This window comes from Chelonia mydas, chromosome 2, assembly GCF_015237465.2.
Source record: "Chelonia mydas isolate rCheMyd1 chromosome 2, rCheMyd1.pri.v2, whole genome shotgun sequence".
Lineage (NCBI taxonomy): Eukaryota > Metazoa > Chordata > Testudines > Cheloniidae > Chelonia > Chelonia mydas.
The window spans coordinates 214,714,345-214,736,040 of NC_057850.1; the positions used below are offsets into that span (position 1 = coordinate 214,714,345).

The 21,696-nt window shown below is 45.2% G+C and overlaps 1 protein-coding gene across 1 annotated transcript in view; it reads left to right on the plus strand.

Moving 5' to 3' along the window:
• The first annotated feature begins 549 nt into the window (after positions 1–549).
• LOC102930790 (serum paraoxonase/arylesterase 2) overlaps positions 550–21,696 on the plus strand; it is a 49,133-nt gene continuing 27,986 nt past the window's right edge. The window contains exons 1-2 of the mRNA XM_027824283.3: positions 550–842; positions 15,440–15,510. Coding sequence (XP_027680084.2) covers positions 769–842; positions 15,440–15,510 — 145 coding nt within the window. The 5' untranslated portion in view covers positions 550–768. The remainder of the gene's footprint in view (positions 843–15,439; positions 15,511–21,696) is intronic.

Here is a 21,696-nt window from a genome sequence, read left to right on the forward strand (position 1 = left end):
TCGGGGGTGGAGTAAGGAAACTGATTTTAAGAGCCCTTTAAGTCAAAAAAAAGGGCTTTGTCGTGTGGACGGGTGCAGGGTTAAATCGATTTAACGCTGCTAAATTCGACCTCAACTCCTAGCGTAGACCAGGGCTGAGAGGCACAGTGCTTAGGTCGATGTAGTTAGGGCGAGGTGGTCCTCAGCGTAGGCACGGCATTGCTTACACCAACTGTTGCTGCCTTTCAGAAGCCGTCCCATAATGTACCACGCCAACAGTAAAATGGGTGGCAGCGCTCCTGGCGAGGACGGACATCGCCGACACCAGGAGCGTAGTGTGGACGTGTAAAAGCGATTCAATTACTGCGGAGGCTGGACGTCGAGTTAATTCTGTAGCGACTTGCCCCAAGTTCCTGTGTGAATCTCACCCAGGGTCTTTCTCCTGCGCCTGGTGTTTGCTAGGCTGGAGCTAGGAGCGACCCCTCGCCCGTTCTCTCCTGCGGAGCGTCGCCTGTCCCCGTTGCCAGCCCTAGCTTAGGGCTATCCCGGAGGCAGGGAGCTCAGCCCCGGCAGGCTCCCGGGCGGCAGGGCGAGGCGGAGCGAGCGAGCGGCGGGAGGCGGAGTTCCTGCCCCCATTAGCGGCCCCGAGGCTCTCGCAGCTGGGAGGGGAGGATTAGTGGCCGGGGGCGGAGCTCTGAAGCTCGTCGCTGCGCCGCAGAGCTCGCTCAAAGGCGGGAGCGCTTGGCCCGCTTTGGGAGCGGGGTAGAGACCTGCCTCCAGCGCGGAGCCATGGGGAAAGTGCTGGTGCTTGCCCTGGCCGGGATACTTGCAGCCCTCCTCGGGGAGAGGCTAATGGAGTTGCGGTAAGTGGCTCCAGCCCCACCTCAGGGAGCTGGCCCGAGCCGGGGCACGTTCGTCAGCTTTGTCCCATGGAGAGACTGGCGAGCTCTTAGGAGACACGGGGACGTCCTGGGTCTGTGCGTCTAGCTCGTGCTTTCCTTCCCTAATGGGGGGAGGGGTGTTTCAACAGGACAGCGTTCACGGCTTGAAATAGAACGGCCACGGGTGGGGAATCGAATTAGCAGTCACTCCGGTTTAGTGGGAGCTCTTTGGTCCCACGCGTTCTGACGAGCGCACCCCTTATTGCCCAGGGTTCTTTCTCCTTCTGTACGGGGAATGCAGAGCAGAAGTGCCATGAAGAGAAGGCTCGATTGTGCATTCCTCCCGTGCCATCATCGGCTGGCAAAGCTTGCCCGCGGGGTTCAGGCTGAGTGCAAAGCTGGCAGGAGCAAAGCGGCTCAGGACGGAAGAGCCTGGCTTTGTAGAGCCTGGATCGCTGAGCAACTGAGATTACATAGCTGTTTAAAAAAGTGGTTGTCTGTCTTCCCAGGGGATTGCAGTTCATCTCGTTGTCTAGCATGGCATGCAGCTTTAGCAAAAGCCTGCACGTACAGAAATGCCACTGAATTTGTCAGAGGAAGGGAGGGGTTAATGTAAACTACCCTATTATCCAGCAGATGCAATCGGAGCGCTTGCTTTGTTTGCTTTTGTATTGGTCGTTCTAAGTCAGGCTTGAAACTAAACTTCAGAAATATTCGCCTCAGATAAATCAGATTTACAGTAGGGTGATGTCGTAGCTGGGTATGTCAAATCCTTTGCTAACTCGAGCTAGTAGGGTCTGTGAAGTATGAACCTTAGCTTTGTTTACTTGCCTGTTCCTCTTCCAACAGAGATAACGACTGGGGGTATGTTGACACAGCTTCACACAATTTCACCAATCGCTCATTTAAAAAAACCCTGTCTTGTTAAATAACTTCGATTGCAAAAATTAATAACTTTATTTTTTTTTTAAGCCAGAACTTGTGAATAAACAGCCACTAGCAAACCAGTTTGTGTACTAGCTGGAACTGGAACCAGTATACTTTCAGTAAGGGAACAGTCAGTTTCAACTTTCAGAGTTTTGAGTAGTGAGATGAATACTAAAGGGAATCAAAGCTATTAAACCCTAGAGGTAGAGAGTACATATAGCAAAGGCTAGTCAATACAACATTACAGAAGTAGCTTCTCTAGAAACATAACCATGTAACTTTAAAAGCGGCAAAGAGTCCTGTGCTCCAATAGGTCTGTTAGTCTGTAAGGTGCCACAGATCCAGACTAACATGGCTACCCCTCTGATACTTGACACCATGTAACTTCAGTAACTTTAGACTGGAAAAGTGAATGTGGAATTACTTTGTTAGGTGACAGTGGAGTCACTATGCTGATAATAATGAGTGATGTAAAAATATTTTCAAGACATCAAAGTAACAACATAGAAATGATTTAAATTTTAGATCTAACATGGCTAATTACAAAAAAACTTTTTACTACTTACTTTTGTACAGGGTAGAGTGCAATACAAGTGTATTAAGAGAAGTATTGTGTTTTGAACTAAATTCAGCTTAGCACTGATCCTACCACTAGTCTGAACACTAATTGGGAAGTTTATTGGCAACAAGAAACTGCTACTGTTATGTCTCACAATATAGGGATCTTGATAAAGTTCTAGCATTCTCAGTTTATTTTTTGGGTGAGCTGTTTCAGAGCATAGTAAGTAGCAGGCCCCTGTCAAAAGCTGAATAAACAGGATTGAAATAATATTGAAAACTGGTAAAATAAAATTATATGCTAGAAATAGATCAAACTAAAAGCACTTTGTGAATATTCTATTTAATTTTTATTGTATTTTTATGACTTTTTTTCTGGTGTGTGGATGTGCTGCATTATAAGCCTGCTAAATTGCAACCTTGCTAATACATCAGTACTGGTGTCTGGAAATGTACAACTTCAGATAAGAGTTGAGATTGGTGTCTAGTTTCCTCTAATATGTACTGGAAGGAGGAGATTGGAAAGTGAGATTTTTTTTTTTTTCTTGATATCTCTCCACACCCATCCCCCACTCCAAAAGAAAATGAAAATTAAGAAGTTCTCTATAGCTTTGCTGCTGTTCACATTAATCCCTTGAGTTCTGGCACATTCTGGTCTGGTAATATGATACTGAAAAGGGTCTTGTCAATGTCTGTCTTTTTTTCAAACACATTTAACAGAATTTCTGATATTCCTGGAGGTGAAAAGTGATTAATTTTTTACTAAATTGGTTTATGTATCATACTGTATTGCTAATATCTACAGCAATGGAAGCAGCTTATTCACATCCTATCTCTGCTGTGGGGTCTGAACATAGTAAGAGTTCACAGTATTCATAGACTTTTGCCTCCACTTCTTAAAAGAACAATTCTTGATGTAGCTGAACTGCTATATTTTCAGATATGTGATTGTTAAAGGCATTGACACTCTTCTTCTTTTCCTCTTGTTCTTATTATGCTTTAGTTTTAAAAATTCATAATAATAAGGTCCTGATCCAATGTCCACTGAAAATAATGATAAAGCTTCCATTGACTTCAGGAGAAAGTTAGCATCTGCCATAAGACTTGATGCAGAGAGTGTACTTTGAAAGCTTCTATAGCATTGAAAATTTGTTGTAGTTTTTAAACCATTTTTGTATTCCTCAGATGTAGAAGAAATAGGTCTCAAGCAAGAAACTCTTTAAAACCAGTAGAAATGCTGTGGTTGTCACACGAGGACGTTCAATGTTGCACTTTTTGTGTTGCTAGTGGTGGGGTAGGAGTTGGCTGGGAGTGTGTCCTAAGTTGTAGTTTTTTGAGAAGTTTCCAAGTGAATTTCCTAAAGAGATGAGGATCAGTTTCTCCTTTATAAATTTTGAGACATTAGTAGAAATGATGATATCCTTGAAGCCCAGGCTGCAAAGTTCATGTGTCAACACTAAAGTTGTTTCTAGTATACAACTGTTGACATTAGTGTCGATAGAACATGTGAAAGCTTCACTGCCTTTGCTGATGCCATGCATCCTCACTGTGAGAGGCTGCATCAGCAAAACCCACAGAGCAGGAAGCATAGGCATCCACCACACCAATGTTTGTCTCATTTTCTTGCAGGATGTTTTTGCCGTGCATTGTGGGATACCAGCATTCTCAGGGAATTATGGCAACTTGGGGCCAAGTTTCCAAAGTCTTTGTTCCATCTCAGTCTTTTTTCACACTGTTATTAAAATACCCTCTGGTCTTCTCATTGCTTTTCAATTTTCCTGCTATGTCACTGGGAGAAGCATAAATGCTGAAGAGATTAGAGGAATTTTCATTGTTTTAGAGACTGAGTGAGTAATTCTTCTGTATTCTGAACTTCAGCTACCACCACTAGTAGTCCTACAGCAGAAAAAATGAGAATGACAGTCCCCAGTTGCTTCAGGCATTCACTGACCAGTTACACACAGTGGAGAAATGCATCTGTACCTGTGAAATGAGAACCAAGTGGTGGGATTGGATAATGATGCAAATCTGGATGATCAGCAGTGGCCAGAGCACTTTTTGGACGTGGAAGGCCATGTTCCTGGAGGTGTGTGCCATCCTTGCCCCAGTCCTCCAGCTCAGGGATACCAGAATGGGAGCTGCATTGACAGTGGAGACACGAGTGGTGATTGTGCTCTGGAGGCTTGCAACTCTGGGCTGCTATTAGTCAGTAGTCAATCACCTTGGTGTTGGAAAATCTATGGTGTGGGGTGAGGGGAAGTCAGTTATCCAGATGTGAAAATCCATTAAGTATATCCTGCTGCACAGGATTGTGACTCTGGGCAATGTGCAGGAAATAATAGAGGAATCTGATGGAATGGGCTTCCCAAACAGGGGAGAGGGGGCAATATGTGGGACACACTTCCTGATTCTGCGCCTCCCACCAGCTTGCTTCTGAGTACATATATAGAAAGGGGAACTTTTCTATGTTTATGCAAGCATTGGTGGATCACAGGTGGACATTTCATTGGTGGATTCCTGTCCTTCCTGCTCTGTGGGTTTTGCTGATGCAGTCTCTCGCAGTGAAGATGCATGGCATCAGCAAAGGCAGCAACACTTTCACATGTTCTAGCTCAGGGGTGGGCAAACTTTTTGTCCCAAGAGCCATATCTGGGTGGGGAAATTGCATGTAGGGCCATGAATGTAGGGCTGGGGCAGGAGGTTGGGGTGCGGGAAGGGGTGCGGTGTGGGAGTGGGTGCAGAGTGCAGGAAACTCCCTGAAAAAGCACAAGGTCAAATCCGCACAGACACACCCCTGGAACCCCGACCTGGGATATTCTATCTACTACCCAAGATCCATAAACCTGGAAATCCTGGGCGCCCCATCATTTCAGGCATTGGCACCCTGACAGCAGGATTGTCTGGCTATGTAGACTCCCTCCTCAGGCCCTACACTACCAGCACTCCCAGCTACCTTCAAGACACCGCTGACTTCCTGAGGAAACTACAATCCATCGGTGATCTTCCTGATAACACCATCCTGGCCACTATGGATGTAGAAGCCCTCTACACCAACATTCCACACAAAGATGGACTACAAGCCGTCAAGAACACTATCCCCGATAATGTCACGGCTAACCTGGTGACTGAACTTTGTGACTTTGTCCTTACCCATAGCTATTTTACATTTGGGGACAATGTATACCTTCGGATCAGCGGCACTGCTATGGGTACCCGCATGGCCCCACAGTATGCCAACATTTTTATGGCTGACTTAGAACAACGCTTCCTCAGCTCTCGTCCCCTAACGCCCCTACTCTACTTGCGCTATATTGAAGACATCTTCATCATCTGGACCCATGGAAAAGAAGCCCTTGAGGAATTCCACCATGATTTCAACAATTTCCATCCCACCATCAACCTCAGCCTGGTCCAGTCCACACAAGAGATCCACTTCCTGGACACTACAGTGCTAATAAACGATGGTCACATCAACACCACCCTATACCGGAAACCTACTGACCGCTATTCCTACCTACATGCCTCCAGCTTTCACCCTGACCACACCACACGATCCATCGTCTACAGCCAAGCTCTGCGATACAACCGCATTTGCTCCAACCCCTCAGACAGAGACAAACACCTACAAGATCTCTGTCAAGCATTCTTACAACTACAATACCCACCTGTGGAAGTGAAGAAACAGATTGATAGAGCCAGAAGAGTTCCCAGAAGTCACCTACTACAGGACAGGCCTAACAAAGAAAATAACAGAACGCCACTAGCCGTCACCTTCAGCCCCCAACTAAAACCCCTCCAACGCATTATTAGGGATCTACAACCTATCCTGAAGGATGACCCAACACTCACAAATCTTGGGAGACAGGCCAGTCCTTGCCTACAGACAGCCCCCCAACCTGAAGCGAATACTCACCAGCAACCACATACCACACAACAGAACCACTAACCCAGGAACCTATCCTTGCAACAAAGCCCGTTGCCAACTGTGCCCACATATCTATTCAGGGGACACCATCACAGGGCCTAATAACATCAGCCACACTATCAGAGGCTCGTTCACCTGCACATCTACCAAGGTGATATATGCCATCATGTGCCAGCAATGCCCCTCTGCCATGCACATTGCCCAAACTGGACAGTCTCTACGTAAAAGAATAAATGGACACAAATCAGACGTCAAGAATTATAACATTCATAAACCAGTCGGAGAACACTTCAATCTCTCTGGTCACTCGATCTCAGACCTAAAGGTCGCAATATTAAAACAAAAAAACTTCAAATCCAGACTCCAACGAGAAACTGTTGAATTGGAATTCATTTGCAAATTGGATACAATTAACTTAGGCTTGAATAGAGACTGGGAGTGGCTAAGTCATTATGCAAGGTAACCTATTTCCCCTTGTTTTTTCCTATCCCCCTCTCCCCTCCTCAGATGTTCGTGTTAAACCCTGGATTTGTGCTGGAAATGGCCCACCTTGATTATCATACACATTGTAAGGAGAGTGGTCACTTTAGATAAGCTATTACCAGCAGGAGAGTGGGGTGGGAGGAGGTATTTTTTCATGCTTTGTGTGTATATAAAAAGATCTTCTACACTTTCCACAGTATGCATCCGATGAAGTGAGCTGTAGCTCACGAAAGCTTATGCTCGAATAAATTGGTTGGTCTCTAAGGTGCCACAAGTTCTCCTTTTCTTTTTGCGAATACAGACGAACATGGCTGTTACTCTGAAACGGAGTGCAGGAAGGGGCTTGCGGCAAGGGGTTGGGGTAGAGGAGGGGTGCGGGATGTATGAGGGGGCTCAGGGAAGGGGGTTGAGGTGGAGGAGAGGGTGCACAGTGCGGGAAGGAGCTCAGGGCTGTGGTGCAGGGAGGGGTGTGAGGTGCAGCGGGGGCTCAGGGCAGGGGGTTGGGGTACAGGAAGTATGTGGGGTGCTGCAGGGAGTTGGGGTGCAGGCAGGGGGCTCAGGGCAGGGAGTTGGGGTGCAGGAGGGGTTTGGGATCCAGCCTGGCGCAGCTTACCTGGAGTGGCTTTGGGATGACAGTGGTGCGCACTGGGGCCAACGCAGGCTCCCGGCCCCGGCCCTGGCCCCGCACTGCTCTGGGAATCGGCTGGCACCCGCGGAATGGAGAACTTCAGCCAATGGGAGTTTTGGGGGAGATATCCACAGGCAAGGGCAGCGTGCGGAGCCTTCTGTCCCCTCTCCCCAGGGGCTGCAGGGATGTGGTTCCTGCCGCTTCCCAGAGCTGTGCGGGGCCCACGGCGCCACAGGAGTGGCAATCCCACAGGCTGGATCCAAAGCCCTGAGGGGCCAGTTCCGGCCCTCAGGCTGTAGTTTGCCCACCTCAGTTCTAGCAACACTAATGTCAACAGCTGTATATTAGAAAAAATGCTGGCAGAACTTTAGTGTTGACCTGGCCTAGCAGATGATGATTGCCACCTGGGCTTCAAGGATATTATCAATTCAATTAGTATCAACGTTGGCTGATCAGAGAAGGTGCATGATGCTCACATCTTCAAAAATACTGGACTTCTTTGAAAGTTGCAATCAGGGACACTTTTCTCAGACTGGTGCATACACGTTGGTGGGGTTGAAATGCGAACAGTGATTCTCGGCATCTCCCCTAGCTTTTGTTTCCTTGGCTGATGAAGCCCTAGATGGAAGCAAGGAAAGATTTAACTCCCACCTGAGCAGGTGCAGGATGACTGTTGAATGTGCGTTTGGTAGATTGAAAGGACGCTGGAGATGCCTCATGATTTGGTGTCACCGTTCTGGGCAACTGCACCCATATTCCCCCTCGATGGCCTATCAAGGGCTACCACTCTAGGCTCCCAACTAATCAGCCATCTCCCCTCTGGGGTAGATACTCACATCTCTCACTTTCCTGACCAAGGTTTTTCCAGGCAGTTCTCTGCCTACACTTTGATATTCCCAGCAAGCTAGGGTGCCTGAAAGGCCAGCTTCTGTGCTTTGCTGTCTCTCCAGAAGCTATAAGCAGTGTAGTTGCCAGCAGTTATAAGTTTGTTTAGTGTTACAAATATTTCAGAGTTATGAACAACCTCCATTCCCAAGGTTTGTAACTTTGAGGTTCTACTATAGTCTGCCTGACTAATTACTGGAGTGCTTGCAAGGGTTTTCACATTTTCTAATGCTCTGATATCGCATTCGGAATATATTTGTTTAGGTTTGCATTTAATGGATTTATGGTGATGGAAATTCTATCTTGCTACCAAAAGCTGCTAGTTACTAAATGGCTGTGATAGTTTCTTATTTTGCTGTTGACACATTTTTAAAATAAACTGGCTCTGGCTATTTCAAAAGGGAATTCCTTTATTCTCTGTGCACATTTGGCTGCCATTTTGAAAGGGACTGGAGGTGGTTTGGGGCCCACAAAGAAAGTAAAGAGAGAGAATTAGCTATATTAAAGCATATCTGAGCTCCTTTATCCGTTCTCAATGGATTCTGTGTCTGGGTTGGGTCCATTAGTCTCTTGAACAGCTCCTGGCTCTCTTGGGGGGGTCTGTATCCTCCTCATCTCCCTTCTCCACACTCTTGTCATTGTTGCACTGCTGGGGCTCCTTCCTCAGGCTCTCATGAGGCGTCCACTCTTACTTACAGGTTGCTGGTGGGGTCCCTGCAAGCATTGCATATAAGCATCCAGGATTAGGGGGTAGCTCCAGATTTTCTGTTGGCCTCCCTTCCCCATAGCCTGGCATTGCTGCTCATCACCTTTTTCTACCCCAGCTTCAGCATCTTCTTTGGAATAACCGAATACACCTCTATATTCCTGTGATTATTCCACAGCTGGGCTTGCACCACACCTCCCCAGAGGCCAAGGAAATCTAGGCCTTCTTTTCTAGACAAGGCAGCAGTGCAAAGCTTACCTGTAGCTTTACATGGAGCCACACCCGTATGCTTACAAAGGTAAGCTATTAGGAAGAACACAGCGGGTATTTTAAAGGAGGTCAGGCTTCTGGTCACTGTAACCCCTGAACAACTGATTTTAGAATTGTGACCAGAGAGGTCAATTCTCGGTGGGTCATTGTGGGACTATGGCTGAAGGAAAAGGTAATGCAGCATCCACGAAGACGCTGGTACCGGGCCAATGGAGAGTTTATGCCATTTGGGGACGTGGTTTAACTTGGCTGACACAGAGTCAGGGTATTAGCAGCAGGACTCGGAATTGCACCTGGGTGCATATACAGACGTGCTAAAATAAGGCCAGTGTTACCAGCAAAACTTTGTAGTATAGACCTGGCTTTGGTATGTATTGGGAGCTGTATATGGTACAATAACACCCTACAGTCTATTTTCACATTGTCCTTCTGCTCAAGAAAACTGTTGCAAATGGCTGGTGAATCTGGGACATTTCTTTTTCTCTATCAGACAAGCAATATTAACATGTGGCTTGGCTGTTTTGAAAGAGTGCTACATATTTTTGCAAAAAATCCTGGTCTTTCTGAGTTAATGAGACTGAAGCGATGGAGCAGGGGAAAAGTGAGAGCAATTCAAGAATGCTGATGTTGCTGAAGAGCCGCACAGAATGAAGAAAGAAAATATATTAGTTAAATGACGATTCCTCTGGCCGCTTGTCTGGTGATCCAACATTTGCCTGTATTGCTCTTCAATGAGGATACAGGGAAAAATAGTTATGTAAAAGATCATTATATTAGCTCACTGGGAACTCTGAAGGTCTTACTGATCAAGCCGTATGTTCTGGCAACTCAGGTTTGGGCAGTGGGAAGATAAAAGTTGCAGTCACAGGACTGTTTGAAAACAGCTTTAAGTTTTTGTTTAACTTGAACCTGATCTCTCCCACCCCCCCTCTGAGTTCTTAATTTACCTAGGAACCATCTGAGTGAAAATCCACAAACTGACAATAATGCAATATTAGGTTGAGAATGTAAATGAATGCAAGTAAAGAGATTAAAAAGTTTACGGCTTCCACAGAAATGCTAACTAGGGTTGCCAGGTGTCCAGTTTTTGACCAGAATGGCCGGTCAAAAAGGACCCTGGCGGCTCCAGTCAGCACCACTGACCAGACCATTAAAAGTCCAGTCAGCAGAGCATTGGGGTAGGCAGGCTTTCATCCCTACCTGGCTCTGCACAGCTCCTGCAAGTGGCAACATGTCCTTCCGGCTGTGCGGGGGGGCAGAGGGCTCTGCGTGCTGCTACAACCCCGAGTGTTGGCTCCACTGCTCCCATTGGCCGGGAACCGCGGCCAGTGGGAGCTGCTCGGGCAGCACCTGTGGACAGGGAAGCACACAGAGCCCCTGGCACCTCCACCTAGGAGCCAGACATGCTGGCTGCTTCCAGGACCCGTCTGAGATAAGCGCTGCCCAGAGCCTGCACCCCCTTCCTGCACCCCAACTGCTCAGCCCCAGCCCGGAGCCCCCTGCCGCACACCCAACTGCTCAGCCCCAGCCTGGAGCCCCCTTTTGCACCCCAAACTCCTCATCTCTGGCCCCACCCCAGAGCCTGCACCCCCATCTGGATCCCTCACATCCTCCTGCACCCCAACTCTGTGCCCTGGCCCTGAGCCTCCTCTCACACTCCCAACCCCTCATCCCCGCTGTGATGTTCTGTACCTCGGGGGAATACCCTGCACCCCCCCCCCCCATGTTCATCCTATAATATGATTGTGTGGTATCCAATGCAAAGTTTGTCATGTCGGGTGTCTTCGGAAAGCTCATGATGCACTGAGCGTTGTTGTTATAGTAATTGTTATAGGTTGTAATTTCATGTATAGAGTTATGAGGTTGAAAATGTGTCCTCATGGCTTAAAACAGGCCCAGGCAAAACTCTTCAAGAGCAGAGGGGCAGTTCACACCTCATCAGGGCATGTATGGGACAAACCCAGCCCAGCCTCACAGGAACAAAGGACACTGGCCTAGGCAGTAACAAAGGATCTGTTGGCCTCTTGAGTTAGTCACCCTCCCCCCCCCCACCCCCCCTTTCCTTTGGTCAGTTTTGGGACTGCGATGAGGTAATGCTCATCTGACTCTGAAGGGGGAGAGGGCAAAGCCAAGAGGGAAGAAAGAACATGATAGAAAGGAGAGATGTTTGCCATGCTCTTCCTCTCTCTTCTACCTCCATCTACAGACATCACCACCAAGCGACTGAAGCGTTGATCAAAGGGGAGAGCCTGGCTGAAGGGCAACCAGCCAGCCTGTGGTGAGAAGCATCTAAGTGTGTAAGGGCATTGAAAGTGTTAAGATCACCTTAGAATGCATTTTGCTTTTATATCATCATTTGACCAAATCTGACTACTTGTGCTCTGATTTATAATCTTTGTAGTTAATAAATCTGTTTGTTTGTTCTGCCTGAAGCAGTGTGTTTGATTTGAAGCATGTCAGAGACTCCCCTTGGGATAACAAGCCTGGTACATATCAATTTCTGTTTCAATATAAATTTGCAGTATCCAGCGGGCATAACTGGACATTGCAAGAGTGCGGTTCCTAGGGTTGTGTCTGGGACCGGAGACATTGTCTATTGTCATTCGGTTGCACAATCCAAGGAGCAGCTTACATGCCAGAGGCTGTGCGAGAACAGCCCAGGAGTGGGGGTTCTCACAGCAGAGCAGGCTGAGGCTGGCTCCCAGAGTCAAGGTTTGGAGTGATCTAGCAGATCACTGGTCTGGATAGCACCGGGGAAGTGACACCCAGCCCCATCCCAGAGCTGCACTCCCAGCAGGAGCCCTCACCCCCTGTCCCAGCACAGTGAAAATGAGCAAGGGTGGGGGAGAGCGAGCGATGGAGGGCGGGGGCATGGTGTGAGTGGAGGGCAGGGCCTCAGAGAAGGGGCAAGGCAGGGGTGGGGCAAGAGTGTTCATTTTTTGGCAATCAGAAAGTTGGCAATGCTAATGTCAACGATGTGGCTGTCTTCTAGTGTCTTGAAATGATCCTGCAGTTAAATATATGCCTTGATGTAGAAGTGCAATGCGGCCAGATGTTGCTATGGGATCTTTGATTCTTATAATTCCTGACTCTTGATCATATACATTCTCAACTTTAATTGGAGGGGGAAGGAGATGGAAATGTTAGTGCAATAATTTCCTTTAAACAGAGAAACATTCTGGGACATTTATTTGACACTGTGCTCCTACTCAAAGACACATTTGAATGTGGGGGTTGGGGACCACACCTTCAAACACACCAGTCCTGGTAAGGTGCATTTCATTCAGTGCCCATCTGTTTCTTACAATGGGAGGTGGGGGTGCGGGAGAAACAAGAGGTGAAGCTTTCTCATGACTAATATCCCCCTGCAGCCTGCTGACCAGCATTCTGAAACCAGTTTTAGGGAGATTTGAGGGGGGGCAGGAGCATGTGACACTTGCCTCCCTAAAGCTGCTGACTGTGCCTGGTGGACACAGCACCATTTTGGAGGCCATCAACATCCCCCTCCTGCAGCAGAACACAAGTGAGACAGCCTGACTGGCCAGTGCATATACACACCCACCGGCTGCTTAGAGTTTCCAGGGGTCTGGTTTTTGACAGGAACGCCCGGTTGAAAAGGGACCCTGGCAGCTCTGGTCAGCACTGCTTTTGGCAGCGCAGCGGGGCTGGCCTGGCTCCAAGCGGCTCCCAGAAGCAGTGACATGTCTGGCTCCTAGGTGCAGGGGCAGCCATGGGGGCTCTGTGCACTCCCACAGCTCCAAATGCCGGCTCTGCAGCTCCCATGGCCAGGAAACCTACCCAGTGGGAGCTGCAGGGGTGGCGCCTAAGAGCGCGGGCAGCACACAGAGCCCCCTTGCCCTCCACCTAGGAGCTGGACGTGCTGGCCACTTTGGGAGCCATCTGAGGTAAGCGCAGGCCAGAGCCCAAACCCCCTCCCATGCTCCAACCCCCTGCCCCAGGTTGGAACCCCCTACTGCATCCTAACTCCCTCCCAGAGCCCTCACCCCCTCCTGTACCCCAGCTCCCTGCCCCAGCTTTGAGCCCCCTCCTGCACCATGAACTCCTCATTTCTGGCTCCACCCCCAATCAGAGTTCTCTCCCACCCCCGCACCCCAACCCCTTTCCCCAGCCCGGTGAAAGTGAGGTGAGGGTGGGGGAGAGTGAGCGAAGAAGAGAGAGCAGATGGAGTGAGTAGGGGCAGGGCCCCGGAAGGGGCGGAGCAGGCGTGGGGCCTCGGAAGGCATGGGGCGGAGGGTGAGACAAGGGTGTTTGGTTTTGTGCAATTAGAAAGTTGGCAACCATAAGGGCTACTGCCGGGGGCGGGGACTAGCTGCATGGGCCGCGCACGCACACTGACACGCCCAACAAATAGAACATGGAGTACATCTGTCCCTCTGCTTCCCCCTCCCAGCCCAAAGTAATAGACACCTGAGAAAGGGTTTGGAGCGGCTGGAGCCGAGCAGGAGACGCAGTATTGCTGTTGCAGGAGATAACATTATTAAATCAGGAGTTGGGAGATTTTTTGCTTTTAAATGGGAATCTCCCTGGAGTACCAGGAGACTGGGTCAGTCTGTCCTACAGATACCATGTTATTTCTTATCACTTGGCCTTTCATCTGTTGACATCTGGCCCATAGTATCTGATGCTATAAGTATTGGGGAGAGGTAAGAGTAGCAAAAAGGTGATGCTGGGAAGGGGGAGGTCAGAGACCACAGGAGGAAACAGTCGTAGACCAAACACGCTGTACCAGGAACAGTACCTCCTGTCATTCACAAACAGGGAATGCTGCCCCTAAAAATACTTAGGCATTGGAAAACAATAGGAGTGATAGGGAAAGATGGAATTATCGGACCCTCAAAATAGTAATTGGACTGGGGGGAAAGAAGGTGACCCTTCTTTCTGCAATACTGACTTAGTGCGTTAGGCCTTATGTGGGACACTGGTATCTAGAGTATTGTAATTTAGGCGTAAAGTGTAACTTTACAAAACCCATCTAGCTAGAGTTGCTTAACTTCTGGACATCAAAGCTTAAAAATAATTGTTGTAAAGTTATATTTGTTCACTCTATACAGTTTTCCCAACATGCTTGCCGTTTTATGCCACAATAATGGATGACTTTCTAAAGTCCAAGCTCTGGAGTCATTGAGTTATGTGAGAATTTCAGCTTACTTCTTTTAATGAAAGTGTCTATCCATCATCATTGCAGAGAAAAGCTTGAAAACATGATGTGAGCATACTCTAAAAGCTCACAAGAAGATAAACAAATGTTCCAGAATTATTATTTATAAATATTCCACGTTTGTGGGTGATTTTTTTTTTTTTTTTTTTTTTTAAGTCTGATTCATGGTTTTTGAATGTTTGGATCTGGCACTATTGCAGTTATAAAGATTAATATATGAAGACCCCTCTGATGCTTATTTTATATTTTAGCATTAGGATTTTACTGAGAAATGACTGGTTCTATAGCTAAAGTAAAGGCAAGTGGGGACCTTTTTGAGCATTAGCCTGTTGTTGATAAATTGTATAGTCAATTGCTTGACCACACTTCGGTACATTATGAAATATATTCAAGAGACCAAGTAACCAATGTTAGTCAGGTTTATTAATATGGTACAGGAAAAAAAGTTCTGTATGATACCAGTCTCTGAAGAGCAGTCTCCTGCAGCAATGTTACATTCACCTTATGCAGAAAGGGTGCTCCCCAAGTTACACGTTTCAGCTGTTGTTATGTGTATGATTTTACAAGTTACACATCTCTTTATACGTCACTAAAACCCAAACCATCAGTTTTTCCCAGTTCCCAAATGTCTTGTACTGTTCCTTTCTTATCTTTGTTTTAGGTACTCGCATGCCAGGTATTGGTCCATGAAGGTACCTCCATAGCTTTTACTAAGACAGAATGAATGTATCTTGATTTTGACATGTTTCCTATCTCCTTGTGCTAAATGCTTGCTTCAATAAGTGCAAGGTGTTATGGGATACTTAGCATAAGTGAAAAGGATTATGGTATAGATCAATTTAAGCCATATCACTGTTACAATATTTGTACTTAATGCCTGCTTGTGTGTATGGTGCAGATAATACATATTATTATGATCTATATTTATATGCTAGCCAGCATATATCAGTCAACACTGTTTCAGTTTGTAAAACTCTCTCTGATCTGTTACACTAAACTGTATTCTTTCCTCTTGCAGACGTAAACTGAATGGCTCCAGAGAGCTGGAACCAGTGGAACTTCCCAACTGCCACCTTATTAAAGGAATTGGTATGTATGTGATGGGACTAAGTACTTTGTATTGGGAGCCTTGCTTTGAAGTCAGCTACTAAAGCCAGGTTTTAAAAAGCTGACTCTGGAAAAAATAATAATTGTGGCCTATAAATACTCTTTTTGCTATTGTGAATCCCCTGAACTCCAGTGGGAAAGAAAAGAGGCAGCAGACAGAAAATTCTGTTGTGAACAGCTGGATGTTCAGAATAGAAGGAAAACTTCAGTTAGTACCGAGATGGGAGGCTGTGTTAGTACATTGTCATTGTTGTTTGTCTTTTCATAACCTTTGTCACAGTACCATGAAGACGGAGAGACCAACTAAAGCTCTGTTGCATATCTGAAATGCCCACACAGCGAGGTGTGGCCATGCTTGTGGAACACGCCTTCAGATGCCTATCTGCTGCTAATACATTTCCTACAGGAGCTTCTGCAAGTGTGAAGGCTTTCAGAGATTGCAACAGGCACAGAGTTAACTGGCGTGCTGATAAAAGCAAGCTGGCAAAATGCTGGGTGGAGTTGGTGGTTTTAAGATCAGAGTCCAGTCAAAGTGGATATGGAGAAGTAGAAAAGGAGCTTAGTATATAAGGTACATACAGCAGCACGCTCCCCTTTCTCATGTTATGGATCCCAAAGTTCAATGTATTGCATAATTTAACCTAAATATGCAAGTGAGCTATAACACTTGAAAGACAGAGCGTCCATGCTTGTGACTAGGCAAGTTAGGAAAAGGGGATTGCCATTACTTTCTATCTAGGACATGCCTGACAATACTAAGCACTAAAGCTATTCTTCTGTGTGTGTTTGTGCAGACCTAAACACAGTCCCATACAAATTAATTTAAATATGTGACCTGTTTATGAAGAAAACTAAAATGTAAATTTCTTCATCTCCTTTTCTTTATAGAAACAAATACAAAATGTTACAATATTTATGTGTAACATTTTGTCCTCTTAATTTAATATTTCTGTTGAGCACAAGGAAAACTGGGATTTATTTTTTAGCTAAATGAACAATTATAAATTCTCATGGCTGTTAGCCACTTAGCTACATGTTCTTTGGTTAAAATATCTCCTTCATATTTGAGATAGTGAGCTCAGCATCATAAGGTTGGCTTTTTTTTATTTGTACAAACGTTTCACATGTTGAAATCAGCCAGGTCAAAATAGGTTTAGCTGTTTTAAATGTTGAAGTTACCATTAACTTGTTTTCTTCCTATTTCAGAGCACTTATGAGTGGATTTGCTGATTTAAGAATACTAGGTTGGGGTGGGGGGGAAATTAGGCCTATGTCTTGTTTAACAGGATCTTTCTAATGGCTGCTAAAACAAAATTCTAACAGGATTGTACTTATAAATATCTGTATATGGCTGAACTCCCTTGTCTATTTTTTGTGGAATGCTTTGCATCAGTTGGACTTTACAGCTTTTCCTCTGACCTAGCTGAGTCACACTGACGTCACAAATCTCACTTCCTGAATGTTGCAGGGATCAAATGTCTTTCTGAACTCAAAATTATGTAGTTGAAGAAACGCAAGTAGAATTTTTTTTTGTGAGATAGTGGGGAGGGTAGGTCAGTAGAACTTATATTTAAAAACATTTCATTCTTTTGGGTTGAGCCCATATTTGTTAGAGGAAGAGGCAGAATATTCATTTTCCTTGATAATATTTCATGTAAAAGGTATTCTTGAGTGATCCCTTTAAACTGGTGTCTTTGCTCCCATTTGGGAAAAGCAAATGGGTCTTTACAAAACCTACAAAATACTTTTGCAAAATACTCATTCTGTTCAGGAAAATAGAACTCAAAATGGCAAAAACAATTTTTAACTTCTGAACAAAATAATTAACTGTCCCTCACAAACATCTTGGGGCCTGGTATTTATATGAAGATTAGCTGAATGCTGACGGCCCCCTTTTGCCCGGAGACTGGGGTTGAGAAATACACAATGTTACAGCTATCCCCTGTACTCCTGTGTCAGAATATTCCCAACCCTAGCTGAGCGCTTTGCTCAGGTGCATTCCTGTCATCTGCTGGTCCTCGGAGCAAAGTCAAAGCAAGAAAACAGACTCAGTGGCTCCAACATATCAGTGGGTGATTATTAATAGTAGCAGTATTCTTAGAACACCTACAAGCCACAGTCATGGACCAGGACCCCATTGTGCTAGAGGCTGTATAAACACAGAACAAACGAGTAATGTCAAGAAGTTGCTGCAAATTAAAAAGTCAGCATGTTGCTATGGCATTGAAAACATCACTCCAAAATTCACTTCACAGGATTGGGGCCCCAAATAATAGTCAGATGGCAGCACCAAGATAGTAGAGGTTGCATCACCACTTATGTTTAAAGATTGACCTTTCTAAGTCCTTTAAAATCAACATGCTTAGTTTGATTCTTTTGAACTGTGGTTTACCTCAGGAAGGGGCAGCACAGGGTTAGTGACCTAAAATTGGGCTCATTTGAGCTAGGAATTGTGGCGATATAAGCCCCCCAAAATGTCCATTTTTAAAAATAGTTTCTAGGTGGGTTCATCTTGCACAGAGCTGGAGATCAAACTATTGTTGTTATGGGGGTCTAAAAGGTCTCAATTTTTCAAGTTTTACCCAAGGTAGTGCACGGTGCCCACTGAATCTTTGGGGGACTGAAATTTGGAATGGTGTTTAAGAACATGTTCACTTCTTTGCATGTGTAGACAGGCAGTCTGGAAGTATTACATTGCACATGAACCAATAAATGTGTGTGGGGGGGGGGAACCATGAAGGCTTTTCTGCAACCACTTTGTTTGCCTGGATTGTTCAAGGGAATTTGCTGGCAACATTGTCCCTGGTGAACACCTTGCCACTGACCTTTCTAGTCTTAATCTTTGTACACCCATGCAATAAAGATTTAATAATTCATGTTGCTTGCTCTATTGTTCTATTATAACGTGTTTTTATTTTATGGGGAGGTTTAATTGTGAACAAAGCAGAATAATTAGCAGCTGGTCAAACCAAAACTTTGGTGTGTGGGGAGTTGCGGGGAGGGGATGTGGGGGGGAGAGAGAGGGGTTGTGGCTATGGTGGGGGTGGGAAATGAGAATGGGTGGTAGGCTAGTCTAGGATTCGATGTTTGAGAAAATCTGTGTTTTACTAACCCTGGGGAAGTGGCTGCTTCCAGATCTCTGAACAGATAAACGTGGTGGTTTCCAAAGATGCATAGCATGGAGGTTTGTAACTGACAGGTACCTTGACAACTGAGGAAAAAGAACTTTGTGCACTGACAAAATTGCCATTGTGTGGATTCTGGGTAATTCCTGGCTCATGAGGTTGCAGAAGTTTGCGAGAGAGCAAAGAGTATGCCAGGATATGGAGATTGCTGATTACAGGCTAATTTGGGAGAGAAATGGTCTGCATTGGCATCGTGTTTCGCCCACTAGTGACTTATGAGGTTGCGATCTCCTGGATGTTGTGGTGATTCACTGAGGTGGAAATGATCTGGGCCTTATTCTTAGTGTGCACCTCATACAATGTATGAAAGCAGATTTGGATCTGTGGTCAGGAGCTGTGATCGTTTTCACTGATTTGGCTGAGCGTCTGAATAGTTGCTACAGTGACAATATCAAAGCTATTAATAAGCATTGGAAGAATATTAACTGGGAAATCAGAGGGTTCATGGCTGACCAGATAACGTGGACTGTACTGCATAGAAACATTACAAGCTCTGACCTCCTCCACGCTTTCTCAGAGATAGGGTATGTCCATTGGATGTGGTCAGAGGATTTTTCTCTCAAATGTAAAACTGTCGGTATTTTCCAACAGAAATCCTGTGTGTTTATTTCTCTCGCTGGCCCTGCCACAAATTCCACCCTCCAACCATTTTAAAACATGACCAGAAACACCACCCACTGTAACATATTTGTCCTTCCCTCTAGCCACTGCATGCGAGTTGGGTTATAGGTGGGGATGAGGAGAAAGGAATGGCAATCAACACATTTGTATATTAGGCAGTGGAAACTGCAGAGAGATGCATTCCCTGCTTGTGGTTGCAGGGGGGCTGGGTACAGTAGTGGGAGGGGCACAGGTTGGCAGGGTAATGCAGTGAATGGGTCAGGGCGTGGCTGGGGAGGTGTGTCAAAGTAGTGTTGGTGGCTCGGTATGCAAATTGCAGGGCATGATATGTAGAGCTACCTAGATGATTACTAATTCCTACCAACAACATATCTTTTTCCTGTTTAAAAATAACCCTAGAAAATTCAGTGTCAAAAAATAACATTACCACAGAGTTGAGGTTGCTTGGTGTGTGTGTCATCCCATTGCTGAATGGTGAGTTGAGCAAAACTCACACTTCTTAATTGCTCATGTCCTGCTTTTCAGGTTGTCCATGCAGTTTTAAGTTTGCCCCTTTCAGCAGTGCCCCAATACACCCTGTTAACACACATACCTTTTACTCTGCCAACCATTTTCTTTTCCTTTTGTCCTTTAATAGTGTTAGATGGCATTCTGTGGATGAGTGTGAATGGGCTGTAAAAAGAGGTGAAGAGCTTGTACACTCCAGCAATAGTGAGGCTGGCATAGTAAAGGTTTTTGTGTTATTGGGGCATTGTTGAAAGAGGGCAGAGTTAAGGTTGCATGGGCAACCTTAACTCTGCATTTCCTAGTTTTCGGAAGTTTTGAGTTTAGCTCAACTCATCTTTCTGCAAGGAAATGACATACCACCAACCTCCTCAACTCTACATTAACATAGTTTTTGCCACTGAATTCATAAAGGAAGCCAGGAAATTGAAACACTTCTACCAATCTGAGTAAAATTACTCACTCGTGTGTTTTCTGTTGGACTCAGCCATATAAGGTTGCTCATGTGTTTGCAGGATCTGGCGCACAGCAATTACATTTAGGATATTTGCATGTGTATTTCAGTCTTTTTTTCTTAAAATCCCCCAGTAAAATGTTTTAATATCTGTATTAATCTGCAAAACTAGATTAGTCAGTCTAGCCTCTTGAGTGATTACTTTATTCAGAGCCAAGATAGTCAGTTTATCTTAAACTACTCGTATTGTACATGGGAGAATGGAACAGCTGTTGATTAGGTTAAAAACCATTCACCAGCGGTGGTAGTTTTCCAAGTTACTGCAGGCTTGGTTTTGCTATCTAGTTCACTTTTGTTTGTTTCTCCACATAGAATTTCCCACTTCATGTTTTTAGACTCTTGTTCACTTTGCTTTCGAACACCAACTTAAAAAAAAAAAAAGTCAGAAATTAAACTTGGTGGAGGGGAAGGTTATTCTCTTAAATAAAAAAAAAAAAAAAAGTCAAATGTCTTTCAAGTTGGCATAACTGCACACCTGAATTGCAACCTTCAGTCCAAGGTGATCTTTTTAATTGTTAGAAATATACATCCTGGGTGGTAAAAGGGTACATTCCACTTGTGTTTACAGCTGGGCAAAATCAGGAATTGTTATATAACTTAACCAATTTGTTTTGCTTTTATTTGACCCCTTCTTGGTGACCCCTTCATGTCTTTTTTTTATTATTTACAAGAATGTTTGCAGAAAGAAGTTTCATGAAACACTCAAGGGAGTGTTCATGTTGGAAGTGCTCTCATGACTGCCCCAAATTCTCTTCTAGATTTTTCTCCTTCTATTCAAGAAAGTGCATCAATCAATCAGTGAGCTGAAACGGTGTCATAAGTGGACCAGTTGTGCAGTGTGAATATTAAATACTTGTAACTAACAGTTTGTGAATAATCCATAGACTAACAAAGCTTAGTTTAAGCAAGTCCTTGAACAACTGCAAATAGTGAACACATTGGTAAAAAATCATGAGTTGTTTGTGTGTATCACAAACAAAAGTGTACATTTGAATAGGTGATAGTTCGTGAATTGTTCACCTATTCTATTCCTATTACTGTCTCATAATTTGATCTTCATTAAGAATTCATGGAAATAATTATCTGAGGAGTTTCTCCTGATGAACAACCTAGTGTTTTGTCTAACTTGTGTACGTTACCCTCAGAAACATGTTGGAATGGTATCTCCTATCCTCAAGCAAGTGAATTTGAAGTTTCATTTAATGTAGTTTGGTGCAAGTACAAAATAATTCCATATCCTGACAGAAGAAGGAAAAAATTACCTTTTGTAGTAAATATTTCTAGGGTACTTATCACTGTAGGAAGTAACTGTGACAGTCTGGTCAGGGTTCAGGGGTGCAATCC